The sequence below is a fragment of the Bidens hawaiensis genome, unplaced genomic scaffold (assembly GCF_021521415.1).
Source record: "Bidens hawaiensis isolate Kalapana, Puna unplaced genomic scaffold, B.hawaiensis_p1.1 tig00014257_1, whole genome shotgun sequence".
Classification (NCBI taxonomy): domain Eukaryota; kingdom Viridiplantae; phylum Streptophyta; class Magnoliopsida; order Asterales; family Asteraceae; genus Bidens; species Bidens hawaiensis.
Genome location: NW_027492228.1, coordinates 425,737 through 444,805, shown reverse-complemented (window position 1 = coordinate 444,805; position 19,069 = coordinate 425,737). Strand labels below are relative to the sequence as shown.

Here is a 19,069-nt window from a genome sequence, read left to right as displayed (position 1 = left end):
AATTATCATTACTCTGCCCGAATTCACTCTCAACACACAGTACACACAGTTAACGTAACCTAGCCTAATCGTATACATAATCAACAAATCCGTCGATGTCATCATAAGATCTAGATCCTAACCGGCTCAATCACCTTACCATCCTCAAACAAGTGGCCAATTGAAGTTTCTAATCGACAAATTAAAGAAATTTTAATGAAGACGGTTCGGGTTGATAGAAAAGATTGGTCGATTAAGTTAGATGATGCATTGTGGGCGTATCGAACGGCCTACAAGACATCGATTGGTACCACTCCTTATCGGTTGGTGTATGGGAAGGGATGTCATTTGCCAATGGAGTTAGCTTATCGGGCATTATGGGCAATTAAGAATGTTAATATGGATTACAAGGAAGCCCGTGAGTTGAGGAAATTGAAGTTGACCGAATCGGAGGAAAACCGGGATGAGGCGTATGAATGTGCTTCGAATTATAAAGAGAAATTAAAGAGGGTGCACGATGCTAAGATACGGAAACTAACATTTGAGGTCGGGCAAAAAGTGTGGCTTTACAATTCAAGACTCAAATTGTTTCCTCGAAAGCTTAAAAGCAAATGGATGGTCCTGTATGTCATCACAAGAGTCGGAAGGTTTGGTGATGTGGAGATCGAAGACATGCAAAGTCAAGTTAAACAAATTATGAATGGGCATCGCCTTAAACCATACTTGGAAGGAAAGGATTTGAACATGCTTGACATTGACAAGGTGAGTTTACTTCTAAGCTCACCGGATGGTTCCACCGTCTAAAGGTCCAGGTTTTTTGTATAGTGTGTTTTACTTTTGATCTTTTAAAAATTACCATTCCCGTCGGGAGTGTGTTTGATTCAAGTGTGGGGAAATTCTTATGAATTTCTTTACCGTGTTGAGGACAACTCGGGTTTTTCATGGGGGGTGGGTAATTTTTATTTTGTTTGTAGATGACTTTTGCTTGCTTGTATAAGTTGTTTAAAAAACATAAATAGATAAAAAATTTCAGGGTCACCGTGGGCCACGGTTTAAAAAAATTTCAGGGTCACCATGGACCACGGTGTAAACCGTGGCCCACGGTCTGGTCAACGTAGGTCACGGTGAACACTTCCACCATGGTACGGCCCATTCTGTCCATTTTGGTTCAACTCAAACCGTGGACCACGGTTCACACCGTGGCCCTTGGTGCAGCTCATTTAACTTCGTTGACTAAGGTCAACCGTGGACCACGGTTCACACCGTGGCCCACGGTGCAGCTCCCCCTGCTACAATCTACGGGTCTATGGTAATAAAAGAAGGTTTATTTTATTTTTGCAACAAACTACAGCCACACATATCATCTCACCTCTCTTTACCTCTTCATTATTTTCTTCTCAAACCCTAATTTCTTCATCATCTCTTTCAAATAACTACCAAATACTAAGATTGTTAACCCTAAATTGTGTGGATTTTGAAGAGGATTAACAACACAAAGCCTATTTCCGTTAATTCCTAAGTTTTATTCCGATTGTTGAGGGTTTGGGGTGCCGAAAATTTCAAGGAACTTGGGGGTTTCTTGCTTGTTTGTGAAAAAGTACTCGTTTATCATCCTAAGCATCAACTAAGATAGGAAGAAAATCAGATAAAGGAAAGGGGAAAGCCACATATGCTAGTGTTCGGGCTGCTCAAGCCAAAAGACAACATATGCAAGAGGAACATGAGCAAGTAAGGGTGCACATTCCCAAACCCGATTGGAGGGGCGGGGTATTATCAAGTTATGCTTTCGAGTGGCAACCAGAACTGTTTAGAGATAAATTGAGTAGTTTGAGAGACATGAGTGAGGCATTCATGTGTGAAAAGGAGGTTTTTTGGACGGTAGCAGGTGGGAGACGCAAAAGGGAATAGGTTTCGTTGCTGTTCACCGGGACTCAAGAACAGAAATATTTGCCACCAAGATGCAAGGCTAGTTTGTTTGTGACTTCTTCCGGGTGAACGGTTCTTATAGGTGAAACACTCAATTTTGTTTGTTTATGTATTAGATTAGTTTATGTGATGACAAACATATAACACATTGAAGTATTAGTTAATTGAACAGTTTGTTGGTGATTTGAGTTCTTTCTTTACAACCATGCTCGGTTGATGACAAAACCTAGAAGCGGGTTCGGTGACTAAAGGGGGTTGACTTAATACTAGTAGACTTGGTAATTGAATTGCATAGGTTTGATGACAAAAGCCTATCTGAATAGCTACTTTAACTAAATTCCAATACCATGTCTATGTGGTGTCCAATTAATCAAACAAGTTTTGTGTGAAACCTAAAACCTGAAATCCGAAGAAGGTTACATTTTCCTTACATTGTTTTTAAAATCAATCTTTTAATTTTCGCTTGACAACGTTTGTCCACCTTAGTTAATTAACTTAAGATTAAATAATCAAACAAATTTTGCAGTACTGACCACATGCTCCCCATGGATACGATACCCTACTTACTCTATCTATATAGTTTAATTAGGTTTTTGCATGACTAAAACGACGGTTATCAAAATGGCGCCGTTGTCGGGGAGATAGTGTCTCCATAATTTCAAGGCAAAAATTATGGCATTCAACTCTAAATCATGAGTTATATAATTCTTTTTGTGTACTTTCAATTGATGAGAAGCATAAGCTATTACTTTCTTTCTTTGCATTTGTACACATCCCAAGCCTGAATGAGATGCGTCACTAAATACAACAAAATCTTCCGTACATTCTAGCAAAGCCAGTATAGGTGCACTAGTAAGCTTTTATTTAAGTATGGGGATTTGGCTATTGTAGCGGTTCCAGTAATCAAATCTACTCTAAACTCTACTTGTCGATTGGGTGAAATTCCTGGAAGTTCATCTGGAAAGACGTCGGGAATGCTAAGCATCCTTAGTTTAAGAATTTATTATCTTTAATCATGGAGATTATGCAAACTTGACCAACATCTTTGTCACTAGGGATTTGAATTGTTCGCTTGTCAGGGACTTGATGTTCTATGGTTTTCTTATTAAAAATGATACCGGCATGGTTATCGGATAACCAGTCCATACCTAGAACTATATCAAAGCCAGCTAACGTCATAGGTAATAATTGTGCAGGTATGGCGTAGCCTGCCAACAAAATTTTTCCGTTTTCTAAAGTTTCAGAAATTTTAACTACCTCACCACTTGGTGTCTTGATGTTTATAGTTTTATTTAATTTCTTTAATGGTTCGTTTAATAGACTACATTACTTATAATCTATAAAACTTTAATTTTCACCTGAATCAAATAAAACTCTTGCATAAACATTATTAACTAAAAACGTACCGGTGATGGTGTCCGGTATGTCTGCAGCATTTTTGGTGTCGAGTACAAAGACTCGAGCATTTCCTTTCTTCCCATCGTTCTTGGTGCCGCTTCCTCCAGCACCTCCACCGGTAGCGTTTCTCTTCAAACATTCAAAGCTGAGATGTCCCATCTCCTTGTAATTAAAGCAAGTCATTGTTTTCTTCCAGTAATCAGCTGCAACATACCCTGGCTTGTTGCATGAATCACAAACTGCAGATGTAATAACTGCAAATCGGCATCGACCCAAATTATTTCTCTTACAGATCTCGCACAATGGATAGTTAGAGGTAAAACCTCCCCTCCATCTATCAACTTCCTTACCCTTGAAACGGGTATTTCCTCTTCCCTTCTTGTCATTTGTGGTATCTCCCTTCTTATCTTCTTCCTTGTTTCGGATAAGACCATTCATCAAGTAACCAGCCAGTTCCATGGCGCAATCGGCGGTTTGAGGTAGATGAGATCGTACCATGTCTCAGATCTCTCTCGGTAAATCCCAAATTTACCGGGTCACCTTGCTCGACTCGGGTGTTACCAATTGAGGCACAAGCCTACAATACTCTTGAAAGTTTGTATTTTAGTCTTTCGGATTAGTTCCGACCCCTTGTGGTTGAGGAACTTGGTTTGAGTTAAGACTGTCTCATGCATCAGGCAGAACTTCTACAAAACCAATTTTAAACACCTCCTATGTCAATTGATACATGGTTTTTCTTAACTTCGACATCAACAAAGTGTTCCTCCACTCTAATGCTTCCCCTTTGAACATTTGAGATGTGTACTGAATCTTTTCTTCTTCAGTATGTTTACTTATTATGGCAATCAATTCCATCTCTTCTAGCCATCTTATGGCTGCTATGGCACCTTTATCACCATAAAACTCATTTGGTCCATACGTCTTAAAATATTTAAATAAACAACCTTCGATTCTCAACTTCTTTTTGAAAGTTCGATTGAAATCTTCAACAGTATTCGAACCATTATCACTTTCTTCATCTTGATGTGTAGGATTCAGGAGAGATTTAGATTTGACAGTTCTACTGGACTGTCAGGTTTCACTTTTGTGAATCGATTTTTCTTCATGATTGGTAGCAAGGTATTCATTGCATTTATCATTTCTTGCATTTTTGTCATTAGCTGCTCATGATTCCCTTGAGCAGGCTCAGTTCTTGTTTGGTTGCTTCTTGAGTTCGAAGCTTCCTTTTTTTTGCGAAGGATTACTTTGATTCGACATTCCATAATTATAAATAATTTTATTTAGAACCAAATATTTTATTTGTATACCGGTAGACATAATATCTTACAAACCGGAATATTTTACAAACAAACGATAACAAACACAGGTACTACTAATTGACACCAAAACAAACGATACAAATACAAAGGGATAGGATTCCTAACCTTTCATGGAGTCTTTTATCATCTTCTTCATCTTACTACATTTCTGTACTAATTTGGTTCCCACTTTCTTTCTCTTGCTACCTTCAGTAGCCACCTTTTTCCTTAACTTATCTATTTCATGAAGTGCTCGATTAAGATGTTCTTCTTGAGATTGAGGCATGATATTTGGATATCCATATCGTGGTGGTGGATCTCGATATTCCATCATGAAAATGTCATAGTGATTACTTGGGTATGGTGGTGGGGGACGTGATTCAAATGGTAGATTGTAAAAAGCTTCTGTAGCTTCTCCTTGTTCCCTTATTTCTTCTACTTGTTCCGATATGGTAGGAACAACATCAGTATAGGGTGGAAAACTATTTGGAAATCCTTGAACATAAGGCTCTTGTGAATCATAGTCGTAGGGCATATGAAAAGACGGTTCTTGATGACCGGAGTCTTCAGTACATTCATATGTCATGTTATTCTGAACACAAGGACATTTATTTTCATCACTTTTCTCCTCGGAGGTTTCCTCTTATGGATCTTCTTCTAATTCCTCCTTAGAATCAGTTTCCACATCATCCTTATTTAAATCTATTTGTATAGTCACCTTTTCTAGAGGTTGCATTACCCTCATCTTGGGTCTCCTGGATGGACCTGCAATGGAATTAGTGTTGGAATCTGTTGGGTTATAAGTTGGAGTTCCAAAACGCCATCTACTTTGGTCGGAGTGACACTGCATTCAATTAGATGTATCTTGTTCGTGTTCGGATTTGATTGGTTCGTCAACTTCCATCTTGTCAGAAATATGATTCTCCGGAGTCGGTGGATCACTTGGTATAAGAATTGGCATTTGCTCCCTGCCAGGAAAATAGATGGGTTGACTTCCGTAAATTACTATAGGACAACTGGCCGATCTTGACCGAAGAAATCAGTATAGTAGCTATCACTTCCATCTCCTGCATGATCGGGAATAGCGGGTTCTAGACAATTCGCCATTCTACGCTATTGACGAAAGGTTTGCATCTACTTCTTGAATGACACCTATTAGGATTAGAATAATGAGGGATAAAAGAGAATACCAACCTATCTTATCCCTATTAGATAATATAAATATTGAAACTTATCCTTGATCAAATCGTAGTTATGATTATATACCTAATTCGCTAAGATCGATGGCTCTGATACCAACCTGTCACACCCCAATCTAGGGCCTAGGCGTGTGACCACAACTTGGTACCTGTTTTGTAAATATATCAAAGTTTAGGTGTAAAGCGGAAAACTTGATTAAAATATTATTATATTCAAAATACGGGAATTAAACACCTGGTTGGTTGGTACAAAAGAGTTTGGAATTATAAAACTATAATTTACATTATTTTAATATCAAAAACTTCATGTGAGCGATCAGATCGTCTAATGGTTATCCCTTGTCTCCAAACACCTAATCTTGAATACCTATAAAACAGTTTATAAAATACGTCGGCAACACATGCTTGTGAACACGTTGGCACAAAAATATTTTGATACTCAATCATCCCCTCGAGACATCATAGGCCTCGACCCAATGTAGCTAGGAAATATCCAAGTTCTGAAAGTCTGAATTACTATTGTAAACATCCAGCTCAACTCGAAACCATTCGGCGAACACTGCAACATCGAGGATTTAGCGACACCAATATACACAAGAAAATCCCCTCTCGGACATTACTTAGGTCCGGCCCAACGTGGCGCAGCATTATCAAGTGTGGTGCGGTGTGCCAACCGTCTACCCACATATGTAAAGATCCAGATAAACGTATACGATAACCTAAGGCCCAACGATTACCTTTGTTATAAAGTTTTAGGGATACATAATCCCATGTAAACATTTAAAGAGTCCATTTATAAAGTTGTAAAGAGTTTGGATGTATTCACCTTTGTTCTTTATCAGCGTGTCTCACTGATTTATGCTTTCTTGTTACCTCGGACCTATAGTAAGAGAATAACGTTTAATAAATACTATATCAACGATCAAGCTTCAAACCTTTAGTCTGTTTGCATAACCTTTAACTTGATATTCATTTCTTTATAAAACATAAGGATCTTTAGTCCTTTCTTTGTTCATCGTTATTCACTACGTTTCTTCTTTCATAAGAAACATTTATAAAATCTTTATATAAAATAAAGAATAATATTCCATCTATAATCTCGTCTTATAAAATCTATATTTCACTTATTATATGATCAAGGTATAGGTGATATCCCCGACTAGGGTCTAAGCCGTATTTAATAAACTAATCGGGCAAAATCCCTACCTTGTACGGCTTGTTTACAAGAAATGCCTAAGCTTGGCGCGGGTAACACTTCTACTTGTAGTTGGGTAATCGAGAGAATAAACCGACAGAGGTTCTTGTTTTTGCACGTACTTTGAGACAACGAACACCTTTGGAAATCGTGGTCATGGTACGTATTTCGTGGTAATATGTGCAATCGGGTGTGATTGGACGAATGAAGAATCATCCTATGGCTACCTATTTATAGGCAGAAAAAGTATTCATTCGCGCAGCGCGAAGGACCATCGTCATGTTTGTTCGCGTAGCGCGAACGGCTAATGAACCGACTCCGGTTTCTTTTCTCCTTCGCGTAGCGAGAAGCATCCCTTCGCCTCACTCGAAATAGACCAATAGGTCTGGTGAGTTGACAACTAGACCTGTCACGTGTCACTACATGGTGACACGTGTCCTATGACGTGTTGCCACGTGTCGTTCAACGACACGGCTACTTCATCGCTACTTCGCATAGCGCGAAGTAGTTGTGTCCAATTCCTTTGCGTCGTGCGAAGGAATAAAAATTCATATTTTTCATTTCTAGTCATTGGACTTTGGTAGCTCGTCATGTCTTGATCTAACTTCCATTGTTCAAAAATACTAATGCGGCCTGTGGTGATGTGAGCGTGCGAAGTGCAATGTGCGCCACATTGCGCCCGTGCCCGTGCTCGAGCCCGTGCACACGCGCATCGGGTGCTTTGCACCCTTCGCTAGGACAACTGAGAGTGGTTAGCTACATAAGAATTTTACTATGGAAACTTTCTCTCTTATAAAGAGCTTCTATTTTCTTCTTTCTTTCCATGTGGGATGAAGTTTCTTAACATAAGATGTTTATCTCATTTCCTCATTACTTATCTAATGAATATTTTTGGTCCTTTATTTTCATAAATTTGTCAAATGTTGATTGAAATTTTGGGAATTTTACACTATAACTTCTCGCATAGGAATAGTTCTAGCATAGTTAGTTACCACAAAGCTAAGTTCTGGTAAAATATTTTTTAGATTAGTTGGGTTAAGTTCATGCATAATTATCTAGTTATCACATTAACTTAAGTACTCACATATTTGCTTTACGACTAGTTGGTAGAAGCGACAACTTAGTTATGCAAAATCTTGGCATATGTGATAACCTGGATAATTACTTGGCTCATGTGATAACTTTGGGAAGCGACAACTTGTGGAAAAAGATAACTTAGCTATGTGAGTACTTTGATGAATGATTACTTATGGTTCTTGTATAGTTGAATAATTATAGTTTTTCTTATTAACCTTGTACATTTGTCCAAGTGTTCTATGAGGAAAGCACTGCTTTTTAGCTAGGAAGTTCTCTAAAGATAAGAAGAGTTTCTAACACCCCCCCCCCCCCTTATGTTACGTTTTGGAGTGATATGCATACTCACAAAATGATTTTTAATAGATAGCGAATATGTATTGCAGCCTATGTTACCAAGAATGAATAAGTAAGTGCTATTAATGGCAACATTTAATAACGCATATGTGATAATGTGATTACATGAATGTCCTAATATTTACGGGATGAGTATGTAAGATGCACGATAATTTAACCATAGGGAATGTGTGTAGATCTTGTACGTGCTTATGTTATATATATTAGTTGTATGATTACGATAGTGTAAGCACACGGAAGGTGTGTAGACCTTGCACGTGCTTATATAATTGGCCCTACACGACATTTGGAATGAATAACGTAACAATAGGCCAGGATGATGGGCAAACCTGTACGTGTTTATGTTATATTAATTGGTCCTACTTGACATTTGGCATGTTGACGATGACAAACATCACCCAACGGGGGCTAATGACATGTGGAATGGTTATGTTCGCCTTATTTAGTTACTTAAGTTTTGGTTATGGGTTAAATAAATGTGCATGCTATACGATGCTATGTTAATATTACAATCACGTAGATTGCTTATTACAAAAGTTATGTGACAGTACGATTGCCATGATTAAATTGTTACGACTAGTAAACAAGAACTCACTCAGTATACCTAACTTTTATTATGGTTACACTAGCTTGGAGTGCATTAACAAGCTATCCAAGCTAAAGATTAGGGATGAGCATATGGTACCGGGTACTGCTACTGAACCGAATACATACTTTCGGTACCCACTTTCTGAGGTTTCGGGATCGGTGCGGTACAGGTTCCGGTACGACATCGGTATTTTATTGATTGTTAGCCTCCGGGTCCGATATGGTACCTTTCCTAGCTTTTTTGATACTGGTACCCATGTTTGATGCATTTCAACACCGGTTGGTACCGGTACCAAGCCCGTTCCTAATAAAGACTGACATTCGTTTATAGTTATTTATGTTGAACTATGTTTTGATTCTAAGACTAAGTGTTTTTTTTTTTAATTTTTGACTCATGTAAGTTTTCACTGCGATGTAATGAGATTCTCCAGTTTGAGAACTATGCATCATGAGTAAATCCAATAGCTGAGACATCCTGGGTTCAAGGTGTTTCAAGGTTCCCCTTTGCTTCAATTCTAGCAATCTAACCATCATATGGTCATTTCATGGCTCGTTTGTGTCATCGACGTGGTTTTCCTGATGAATTCAGCCATAATGTTTGTGGTTAATTCACAAGTCACTCCATCTATTAACCATGGAGCTTCTATGCGCACTCTGTGATATCCTTTAAGCTCTTTAATTATGTATTAATCTTCTGTAGACATTCGTGTGGCTTTTTGCTAGTCACATCATAACAAATTTTACATATGCACCAACATTAAGTTTACATCTTGAGAACATAAACGATATCCTTTTAAAAACATTAAACATAAGACTTTCACGCAAAAGACTTTGTCATCGTTGAGATTCAACATATTGCTAATTTGGTTTTAGTTAGTTTAAAAAGTTTGTTAGCTGTTAACAGTTTTGTGTGTGTGTGTGTATGTTGGATAATAACATAAAAACGAGTTCATCTTTCTCTCAATCAGTCTCTGATTTTATGGTATCAGAGCGGTGATTCCGATCTTTCGCTCTGCAATTCGTTCTTTCGATATCATTTGTCCATCTCAATTATTGATCAATCATCACAATTCTATACATTTGTTCATTTTTCTTAATTTTAGGTCAAATTTGATCATCTTCTTCAATTCCGCAATAGTTTTGATCATTCTGATCGATTCAATTTGTTCAATTTGTTTCTAATTCATTTCTTCAGTAATCAATTGTTCATGCCCTAATAATCATTCATTTCTGCAACATCAATTCCAGAACACAAAGTCAACAATCAAATTGATTCTTCAAATCCTTTGTACATACATCCTTCAAAATCATCCCTGTATGCTTTTGGTGTCAAAATTATTCGATGGATCTGGTTTCAAAGCTTGGAAGAGAGCAATTTCAATTGCATTCTCTACAAAGAACAATTTATGTTTTGTAAACGGTGAAATTGAAGTTCCTATATCTCCGATTCAATGTCAAAATTGGCAGAGATGCAATGATTTGGTAATATCTTGGCTTCTTAATGCTCTATCAAAAGAAATTAGTGATAGTGTTTTATATGCACAAACTGCCAATCAAATATAGCAAGAACTTAATGAACGATATGGCAAGCATAATGGTGCAAAGTTATATCAACTATAGAAGAATTTGTGTGATATTTCTTAAGGAAATAATGATACAGCCACATACTTTACAAATATTAAGTGTAATTGGGATGAACTGAATTCTCTAAATTACATTCCTATATGTTCATGTGGCAATGCTCAACTCATAGCTAAAAGAGACGAAAATCAAAGGCTTATTCAGTTTCTTATGGGTTTGAACCCTGCATATGATACTGTTAAAGGGAATATTTTAATGATGCAACCTATGCCATCTATTAATCAGGCATATTCCCTTCTTGTTCAAGATGAAAAACAAAGGGAAACATATACCACTGCTCAATTTAGTCAAGATGCTATTACAATGCATGCATATAATCAATCTAAAGGACCTCAAGGTGGAAGAAATAATGGAAAGAAAGGGGTAGCATGCAGCCAGTACACATCTAAAGAAGTTGAGACTAGCACTACTTGCAGTCTTACTCAAGAATAATGCAATGGTCTTATGCGTTTGTTGAACAATGTTCAAATGGGATCTGTATCTTCTGCCATAGTCAACTATGATAACTTTGCAGGTATCATATCCTGCAACTTATCTTCTAATTCTCTAGTTAGTGATCACACAACATGGATTATTAATACAGGTGCAACAAATCATATGTGCTTTCATGAAAATCTGTTCACCAATATTCAAACTCTCACAAAACCATTTTATGTAACTCTTCCTAATGGAAACATTATCATTGCCAACAAGGTTGGAACAGTTAATCTTACTCCAAGATTTTCCATTTCTCATGTGCTTTTAGTACCTCAATTCCAACAAAAGTAACTTTCTATGCCTAATCTTTGTAATGATACAAACGGTTTAGTGTTCTTCAATAACAAATCATGTATCTTGTAGGCCCCTTCCATGAGTAAGCCATTGTTTCTTGGTAGGCTAATGAATGGCCTGCTCTTACTCAAGCAACAAACTGATTTGTTTTTCTCATGAAGTTTATAATAATGTTGTTGATCCTTCTTTTAAAAATTTTAATGTTGCTACTATTTTTGGTCATAGCTGGCATGCTAGGCTTGGACATTTACCTCTTTATGTAACACCGTGAAAACACCCCATCTAATTTTGGGCCAAAAATGTAATTTTGGAAGTTAAAGGGTTGAAAATGAAAATTTTGAGTTTGAGACACATCGCGCTATATGATGGTCTCCTGATAACATCATCGCACTACGCGACAGAGAATCACACAATTCAAGAAAAAGAGGGGCGTCGTGCTACACGACGCCCTACCCACATAGAGCATCGCGCTACGCGATGACTATGTAAGTAATCGAATCCACGTGTCCAACCACGTGTCAACACGTGGCAGCTTTTGATTAATTGTGGCGTCGTGCTACAAGATGGCCCTAAGGAAAGACCATCGCGCTACGTGATGCCCTGCAAAACTCAAGTATAAAAGGGCAGCTACGGGTTCAAACCATTTCATCCCATTTTCACCTTCATTCTCACATAGTTAGCCTAGGAAAGCGTGCTAGGGTGTTCCAAGGTTCCAAGGGCTTGATTATGTGAAGAAACGAGGTGTCGAGGCGCTGTTAACGATTTGTTGTTCCTTTAAGCAAAGCACGAGCTGAACCGCTGCTGATTTTCTTAGTCCTTACTCTCGACTAGCTGCTAAGGTAGGATGATGTTCAAGTTACTTAAATTATATAGTTATTAGAACCTAGTTAAGGGTATAGTCGTCAAACTCTAAATGTTTTCCAAATAATGTTTTACAATAAAGACGTTACCTCCATAAGAAGTAATGTTATTAAAACTATATTTTGACGGACATGTAGTAACCGGAAGGGGGATATCATTAGTAGACTCTTCTTGTCTAAGGTAAGTAATTCGTACACATCCCAATCAACTGCGGGACCCGTTTATTTACCTGGAGAAGTTTGCCAACGTGATAGACTCTATTAGGCCAAAGCGTGCTATACCAAACGTTATAAATACAAAATATTTTCATAAAACGACTATAACTCTACTAAGTTTAGGTCAGACCTAAGAGTCTATTGAACTAAATCAGACTTAAAGTCTACTGATCAGACCTCGAGTCTACTGAAACTGAAACAGACTTGAAGTTTGCTGAATGCTTAAAAGATATACCACCTAGGTACTTATGCATACCTATTATAAATATAGATTAATAGCATACTGAGGAAAGAAGTTCTCATATCACCCAACTGATAACACAAGGTGAACACGTTAACCTTTTATGGTCTGAACTGATTTTACTCTTGTAATAAACAGGTTGTTTATTGCAAAGAGTTCGATAAATGTTTGCATGAGATTATTGTCTCTAAAATCGTTATATACAAAATAGATAATAAAAAGCAACTCAGACCGAATACACATGTGTCTGGATTCATACATAACTGATAATTGGCATACAAAACCAAGTCAGTCATAACCAGTTCTCCAACAGGGTCACATAGCCTAGGGGAAGGTTGTCTCCAAATAGGGGCTATGTACTCGGGGAAACTTTTAACTTTGTGTGTAGGGCAGTGGTACAAATCCCGGGAATGACAGACGTTCCTGCTGAGTTTGTGAAACAGAAAACTATGTTTGTATTTAACGACTGTTATAAATTGTTTTATCGAGTCAACGTTTCACCAGCATATAGCTGACGTGCTTTTCCCACCCATGCAGGTAACTAGATGAGGATAATGCTATACAAGGATTGGAGTCCTATGTTAGAAGATCGCACGAGATGGCTCTATTTTGAATATATAAATCCTTGTAATAATAATAACACTGTTTTGTAATCGAAAACTTGGGTATTAAATTCCTAAGACTTTTGCAATGTAAATTAATATTTTAATATTTAAAGACTTTCGCTAAAATGAACCCGTTACTCTGATATATTTACAAAGCATGTACCAACCCGGGACGTCACACCTAGGCCCTGAGTCGGAGTGTGACACTTTACAAGTTAAAAACATTGGATGTTTTCTCATAAGCCCATATTGATGCTATTGAAACTTTTGATATTTGTCCTAGAGCTAGACAACATATATTACCATTCACTCAAAGTCATACTAAAATTGTTCAAGCTTTTGATATGGTTTACATTGATGCTTAGGGTCTATATAACACATCCACCTACAATGGTTATGATTACTTCTTAACCATTGTTGATGATTTTACTAGAGTCACATGGACTTATTTGCTTACCGCTAGAACTAATGCCTTTCCTATTCTCCAAAATTTGAAATGGTTAAATTGCAGTTTAATACACATGTTAAATGTATTAGAACTAACAATGCCTTTGAACTTGGTTCTGGTAATAAAGAAACTGAGTATCTTATTAACCTCTTTCCCACAAGTCTTTTAAATGAGAAAACACCATATGAATGCCTGTTTAAAAAACCACCCTCTTACACTCATCTAAAAAGCTTTAGTTTCTTAAGCATGCTTTCACTCTTAAACAAGGTCGTGATAAGTTTCAGTCTTGAGCTATACCTTGTATTTTCATTGGTTATCTGCTTGGTAAAAAGGCTTACAAGCTTTATACTTTACAAACTAAAGCTGTTTTTTTTCTAGAGATGTGGTGTTTTTTGAACAGTTGTTTCCTTCTGTTTCACAAGCACATTCTTTTATCTTTCGAACCATTGATAATCTTTCTCAGTTTTTTGAATCAACTGATTCAGTTGTACCTTCTCATTCCTCTCAAAATAACTCTTCTGATCCTTCAGTTCCTTCTCATCTTTCTGTCTGATTATAATACTTCTCCTCTTCTTGTTCAACCTATTCGTGCCTCTTCTAGAACTCATCATTCTCCTTATCTTGCTGATTATGATTGTAATACAGTATCTTCTATATCTTGTTATCACACTGTTATTGCATGTTCTGTCGTGCACAACATTCATGTTGATACTTTGTCATCAGCAAATCAATCTTTGCTTACTTATTTAGATTCCACTAAGAAGCCTGATTCTTATCATGAAGCATCACTTAACCCTCAATAGGAAATTGCTACGTAGAAAGAATTTGACGCCTTAAAGGCTAATCATACTTGGTCTGTTGTAGATCTTCATTTAGGTAAAAAAATCTACTGAGTGTAAGTGGGTTTATAAAGTAAAGTTCAATGCCAATGGAACCATTGAAAGGTATAAGGCCCGTTTAGTTGTTCGTGGTGATACTCAAAAGGCCGGAATAGACTACAATGAAACTTTCTGTCATGTTGTAAAGATGACCACTATTCGAGCGTTGATTGCTACTGCTGCCAAACTTAATTGGGATTTACATCAACTTGATGCAAATTATGCTTTTTTATACGGGGATTTGGATGAAGACATTTATATTCTTCCATCTCCTGGTATGAGTTTGGATAAACCTACACAAATTTTGAAGTTGCAAAAATCTCTATCTAGTCTAAAGCAGGCTTCTCGTCAATGGTATGGGAAACTTTCAAATGTTCTTAAGTCTAAAGGGTATGTTTGTTCTCACAATGATTATTCATTATTTGCAAAAACCACGGATTCTTCTATAGTTCATCTACCAATATACGTTGATGATATCTTGCTTACAGGTAATAATCATGATGAAATGCAAGCAATCAAGTCATTCTTACATTCCACTTTTCAAATAAAGGATCTTGTTTTTCTCAATTATTTTTTGGGCATCGAGGTTTTGCATACTCAACAAGGTCTTATTATGAGTCAAAGGAAATTTGCGAAGGACTTAGTAAAAGAATTTGATAGTTCTAATGCTCCTCATTCTCATTGTCTTATGCCTGCACATTTATAGTTGCTCACTAAAGATCCTTTACAATATCGACGGCTTGTGGGCAAGCTTAATTACTTGACACATACACGTCCATATTTAGCTTTTGTAGTCCAATTTCTCAACTAGTTCATGCAGGATCCACATTAATATCTGAAGAGGTAGGTCCCAGCAGAGCCCAGTTGGACCCGCAAGACTCACCTTGAAGAGGGACGTCTGCGCAACGACCAACTGCTTCCGCAGGACCCACCATGCTCAGAGAAGACCTTACGCGCAGTACGCCAGCTGTACCCGCAGGGAAAGCCTCCTAATGGTGAAGTACCCCGCTTGTTCCCGCAGTTGCGGATACAAGCCATCAGGGAAGGCTACCCGCACTGATAGCAAGGCTACACGCACAAGGCACTAACTCTTGCTACTTCAGTAATGTCACCTGAAGGAATGAGCAAGGCGGGAATACTCCCGCCCAAATGAGCCAGTCCGTATGCTTCTGGAAGATCTTTTGTACTATACCTGCCAAGGTATGGGCAAAACAGACGATCTGACCAAAACAGCCCATGAACCAATCACAGGGTGACAGCTCACCGACAACAGTACGAGGAGGAGCACCCTCTAGTACTGTTTGTCACTATTAGCCGCTGCCTACTCACCAACCCTTACTATGGGACGTGCGTAGCCTACAGTTGGTGGAACAGTGCATAGCCGGCAGTAAAGGAACAGTATACAGCCGACCTTGTCACTATCGGCCGCAGCCTATCCACCAACCAGCATGGCTTGCGCGTAGCCCACTGTTGGTAGAACAGGAATACTATTCAGCCGGCTGTACCTTCTTGGAAACCTACCTCCGGCTATAAATACTCCAACACCTTGGAATGGTAAGGACATCATCTGATATCTCATTATCTTATCTTCTCTAGCAATCTCTTAATATACACTTATATTCAGAGCAATCTAGTCTGATTCTCACGCCGGAGGGTGGTCATAAGGAGGAACCCCCCCCCCCCTTCTCAGTGACGAGCTTACGGTGTCTGTTTTGCAGGTCACCTGAAGAACAACTTTCTTTGCTGGAACTCATCCTCGTGGGAAACATCTATTTAACCCCCAGATTATCCGTAATCTGCCCGGGGTCGATTAGTGTTTCTTCATTGGCGCCATCCGTGCATAAAAGCTAGAACTAATTCTTAGTCTTTTCAAAATTTCTGAAGAAATGGTTAACGTTACTCCGGTCCCAAAGCCGGTAAGTGACCAAGAAACCCCGGTAACCACAACCCCAGCAGCTGGGGGGAACACCGGCGGTTATACAAATTTTACGAACACTACCCCGGTTACCCAAGCCGGGACAAGTGCAGTAAACAATATTTCACTGGGGTTCACTGATACCCAGTTGGAGAAACGGACGAGGGTCCCTCGCCAAACACTCGATCAAGTTAAGGCGTGGGCCGAAGCACATCAGAAAGAGTTCCAAGCTGAGTTGGATGAACGCTTGCGTTCACTTCAACAGGCTGACGAATTCGGCAGTACTCGCCAACATCTCAACATGAACAGTGAGTGCGAGTACTCGGACGATGAGCGGGAAGAATCCGATACCGACGCAAACCCTCGCCATAAGGCAAAAGGGAAGCGTAAGGAAACGGACTTCCAACCGACAAGGAATTTTGGAGAAACCTTTAAACCAACGAACGCGGGGAGAAACCCACGTGACTTCTCCAAAACCTTTAGACCAACTGCTGCAAATGCAGGAAAGTCCAAGTTTGCAAGGGACATTGCGGAAGCAATCGCCCCGAGAAGTGCCAAACAAATGTCCAACATCGGCACTTATGATGGTCTATCCGACCCAGACGACCACTTGAACAGATTCATTGCGGGGGCAACCGTCAGTAACTGGACGGAACCCACGTGGTGTTATATGTTCCAGATGACTCTGGTTGGAGCGGCCAGGGCATGGTTCGATCGTTTACCGGTCCATCACATCTATGATTGGGCGGACTTTCAGAACAAGTTCAGCCAACACTTCAGCCAACAGAGGAAATATACTGAAGAACAGTGGACGATCCTCAACTGCGTTAGAGAGGAGGATGAATCTTTACTAGACTTCATCACTCGCTTCAACTCCAAAAAGCTGAGTCTGGGCAACATAAGTGAAGATCTTGTTCGCGCAGCTTTCATCCAGGGCGCCGAATACCCAGAGCTTATCCGCACATTGACGGGTAAGGACGGCATGCCATCCACATGGGATGCCATCATGACGGCGGCCAAGCGCTTTGCCGAGACGGAGAAGCAACTGGGAAGGGATCTTCCCCAGAGTACACACCTCTACACGCAAAGGACTAGAGAAAACAATGTTCGGATCGCCCGGCAGAACAAAAAGAGGAAGCTAGGTATTTGGCAGTCAAGGGTAAACTTTGACACCTCATCCAGCTCTCACCCTCTTGTTGGCGGAAGAGATAACACACACCCTTCAAGCCGAAAACACCGGTGGACGCCACTCACCAAAAGCGTCACGGAGATATTTGCCACCGAAAAACTACCATGGCCAAAAGCTCCAATGATCCGGCAGCGACCTAATGCGGATCAAAGCAAATCCTGTGACTTCCACGGGACAAAAGGTCATAGTACGGAGGAGTGTACATCCTTGAAGGATATTGTTGAAACATTCGTCAAGGATGGAAGACTTGCACACCTTGTGGCATCAATCAAGAAGGGAGGAAGGAATGATAACCGGTACAGAGGCAACGGACGAAAGCCCGTTGACATCAGCATCAACATGGTTCATGGCAACATCAGAGGAAGAAAAAGGCGAGCGACAGAACCATGCGCGTGGAAGGAAGCTGAGGTGCGCTTCCCGCGAGTGCCAGGAGGACCCAGCAAAGAAGGCCCTATCGTCATCAAAAGCCAGCTGGGGCACTACATCACTTCTCGCACTCTTGCTGACAACGGCACCTCGTCAACGGTGATGTACAGGCAGTTCTTCGACAAGCTAGATGACGAAGACAAGGAACGCCTGGAAACGATCTACGCCTCGATGGAAGGGTTCGACGGCAGCACAAACACCCCCCTGGGTATCCTATCTTTCCCCGTCACTCTTACGGACGGGAATCACTCACGCACAGAAGATGTGGATTTTGTCGTGATGAGGAAGCCACACCACACATACGACATTCTGTAGGTTCCTGGAAGGATCGTACACGGGATGTCTCTAACAACGCAGGTGCGGAATCCCTGCGTAGGTAGATACGAGTGTAGAGTATGTAGAGATCTAACACACAAGCAATAAACCAACCACGTTATATTGATAACAAACACGTGACCCGAGGTCACTGTTACAGACTATGACACGTAACTTGGTTACTGAAAAACTGAAACGAAAACCCTAAACGAACAACACGTAATCTGTTCTGCTGAACAGTATTTAAACACGACAACTTCGCCACAGGCGAAGTTGTCAATAACTTCGCTGATTCAACAAGTTCGCCATAGCGAACTTGTTGACAACTTCGCGCATTACAAAACCAACATAAACAAAACATAATTACATTACAGACTCGATTACAAATGCTAGACTATGAACTACTGACATACATGTACCAACAGACTCCCCCTTGGCAGTAGCTTCATATCTTGATCTTCAAATCTTGAGTCTTGTAATCTTTACCTCTACGCGTGCGCCCCTTCTCTCACACATACCGACACTACCCTTTGATATTTCCTAGCTTGAT

General features: G+C 39.5%; 1 protein-coding gene across 1 annotated transcript; it reads left to right on the top strand.

The window, feature by feature from the left end:
* Window positions 1-333: 333 nt before the first annotated feature.
* Window positions 334-783, top strand: LOC143546170 (uncharacterized). The gene has a single exon (XM_077037887.1). It carries the CDS (start codon window positions 334-336, stop codon window positions 781-783), a length of 450 nt encoding a protein of 149 aa, XP_076894002.1.
* The last annotated feature ends 18,286 nt before the right edge of the window (window positions 784-19,069 follow it).

Excerpts from the sequence above, each read along its gene's own strand:
- LOC143546170 (XM_077037887.1), top strand. The coding sequence starts at position 334 with ATGGAGTTAGCTTATCGGGCATTATGGGCAATTAAGAATGTTAATATG.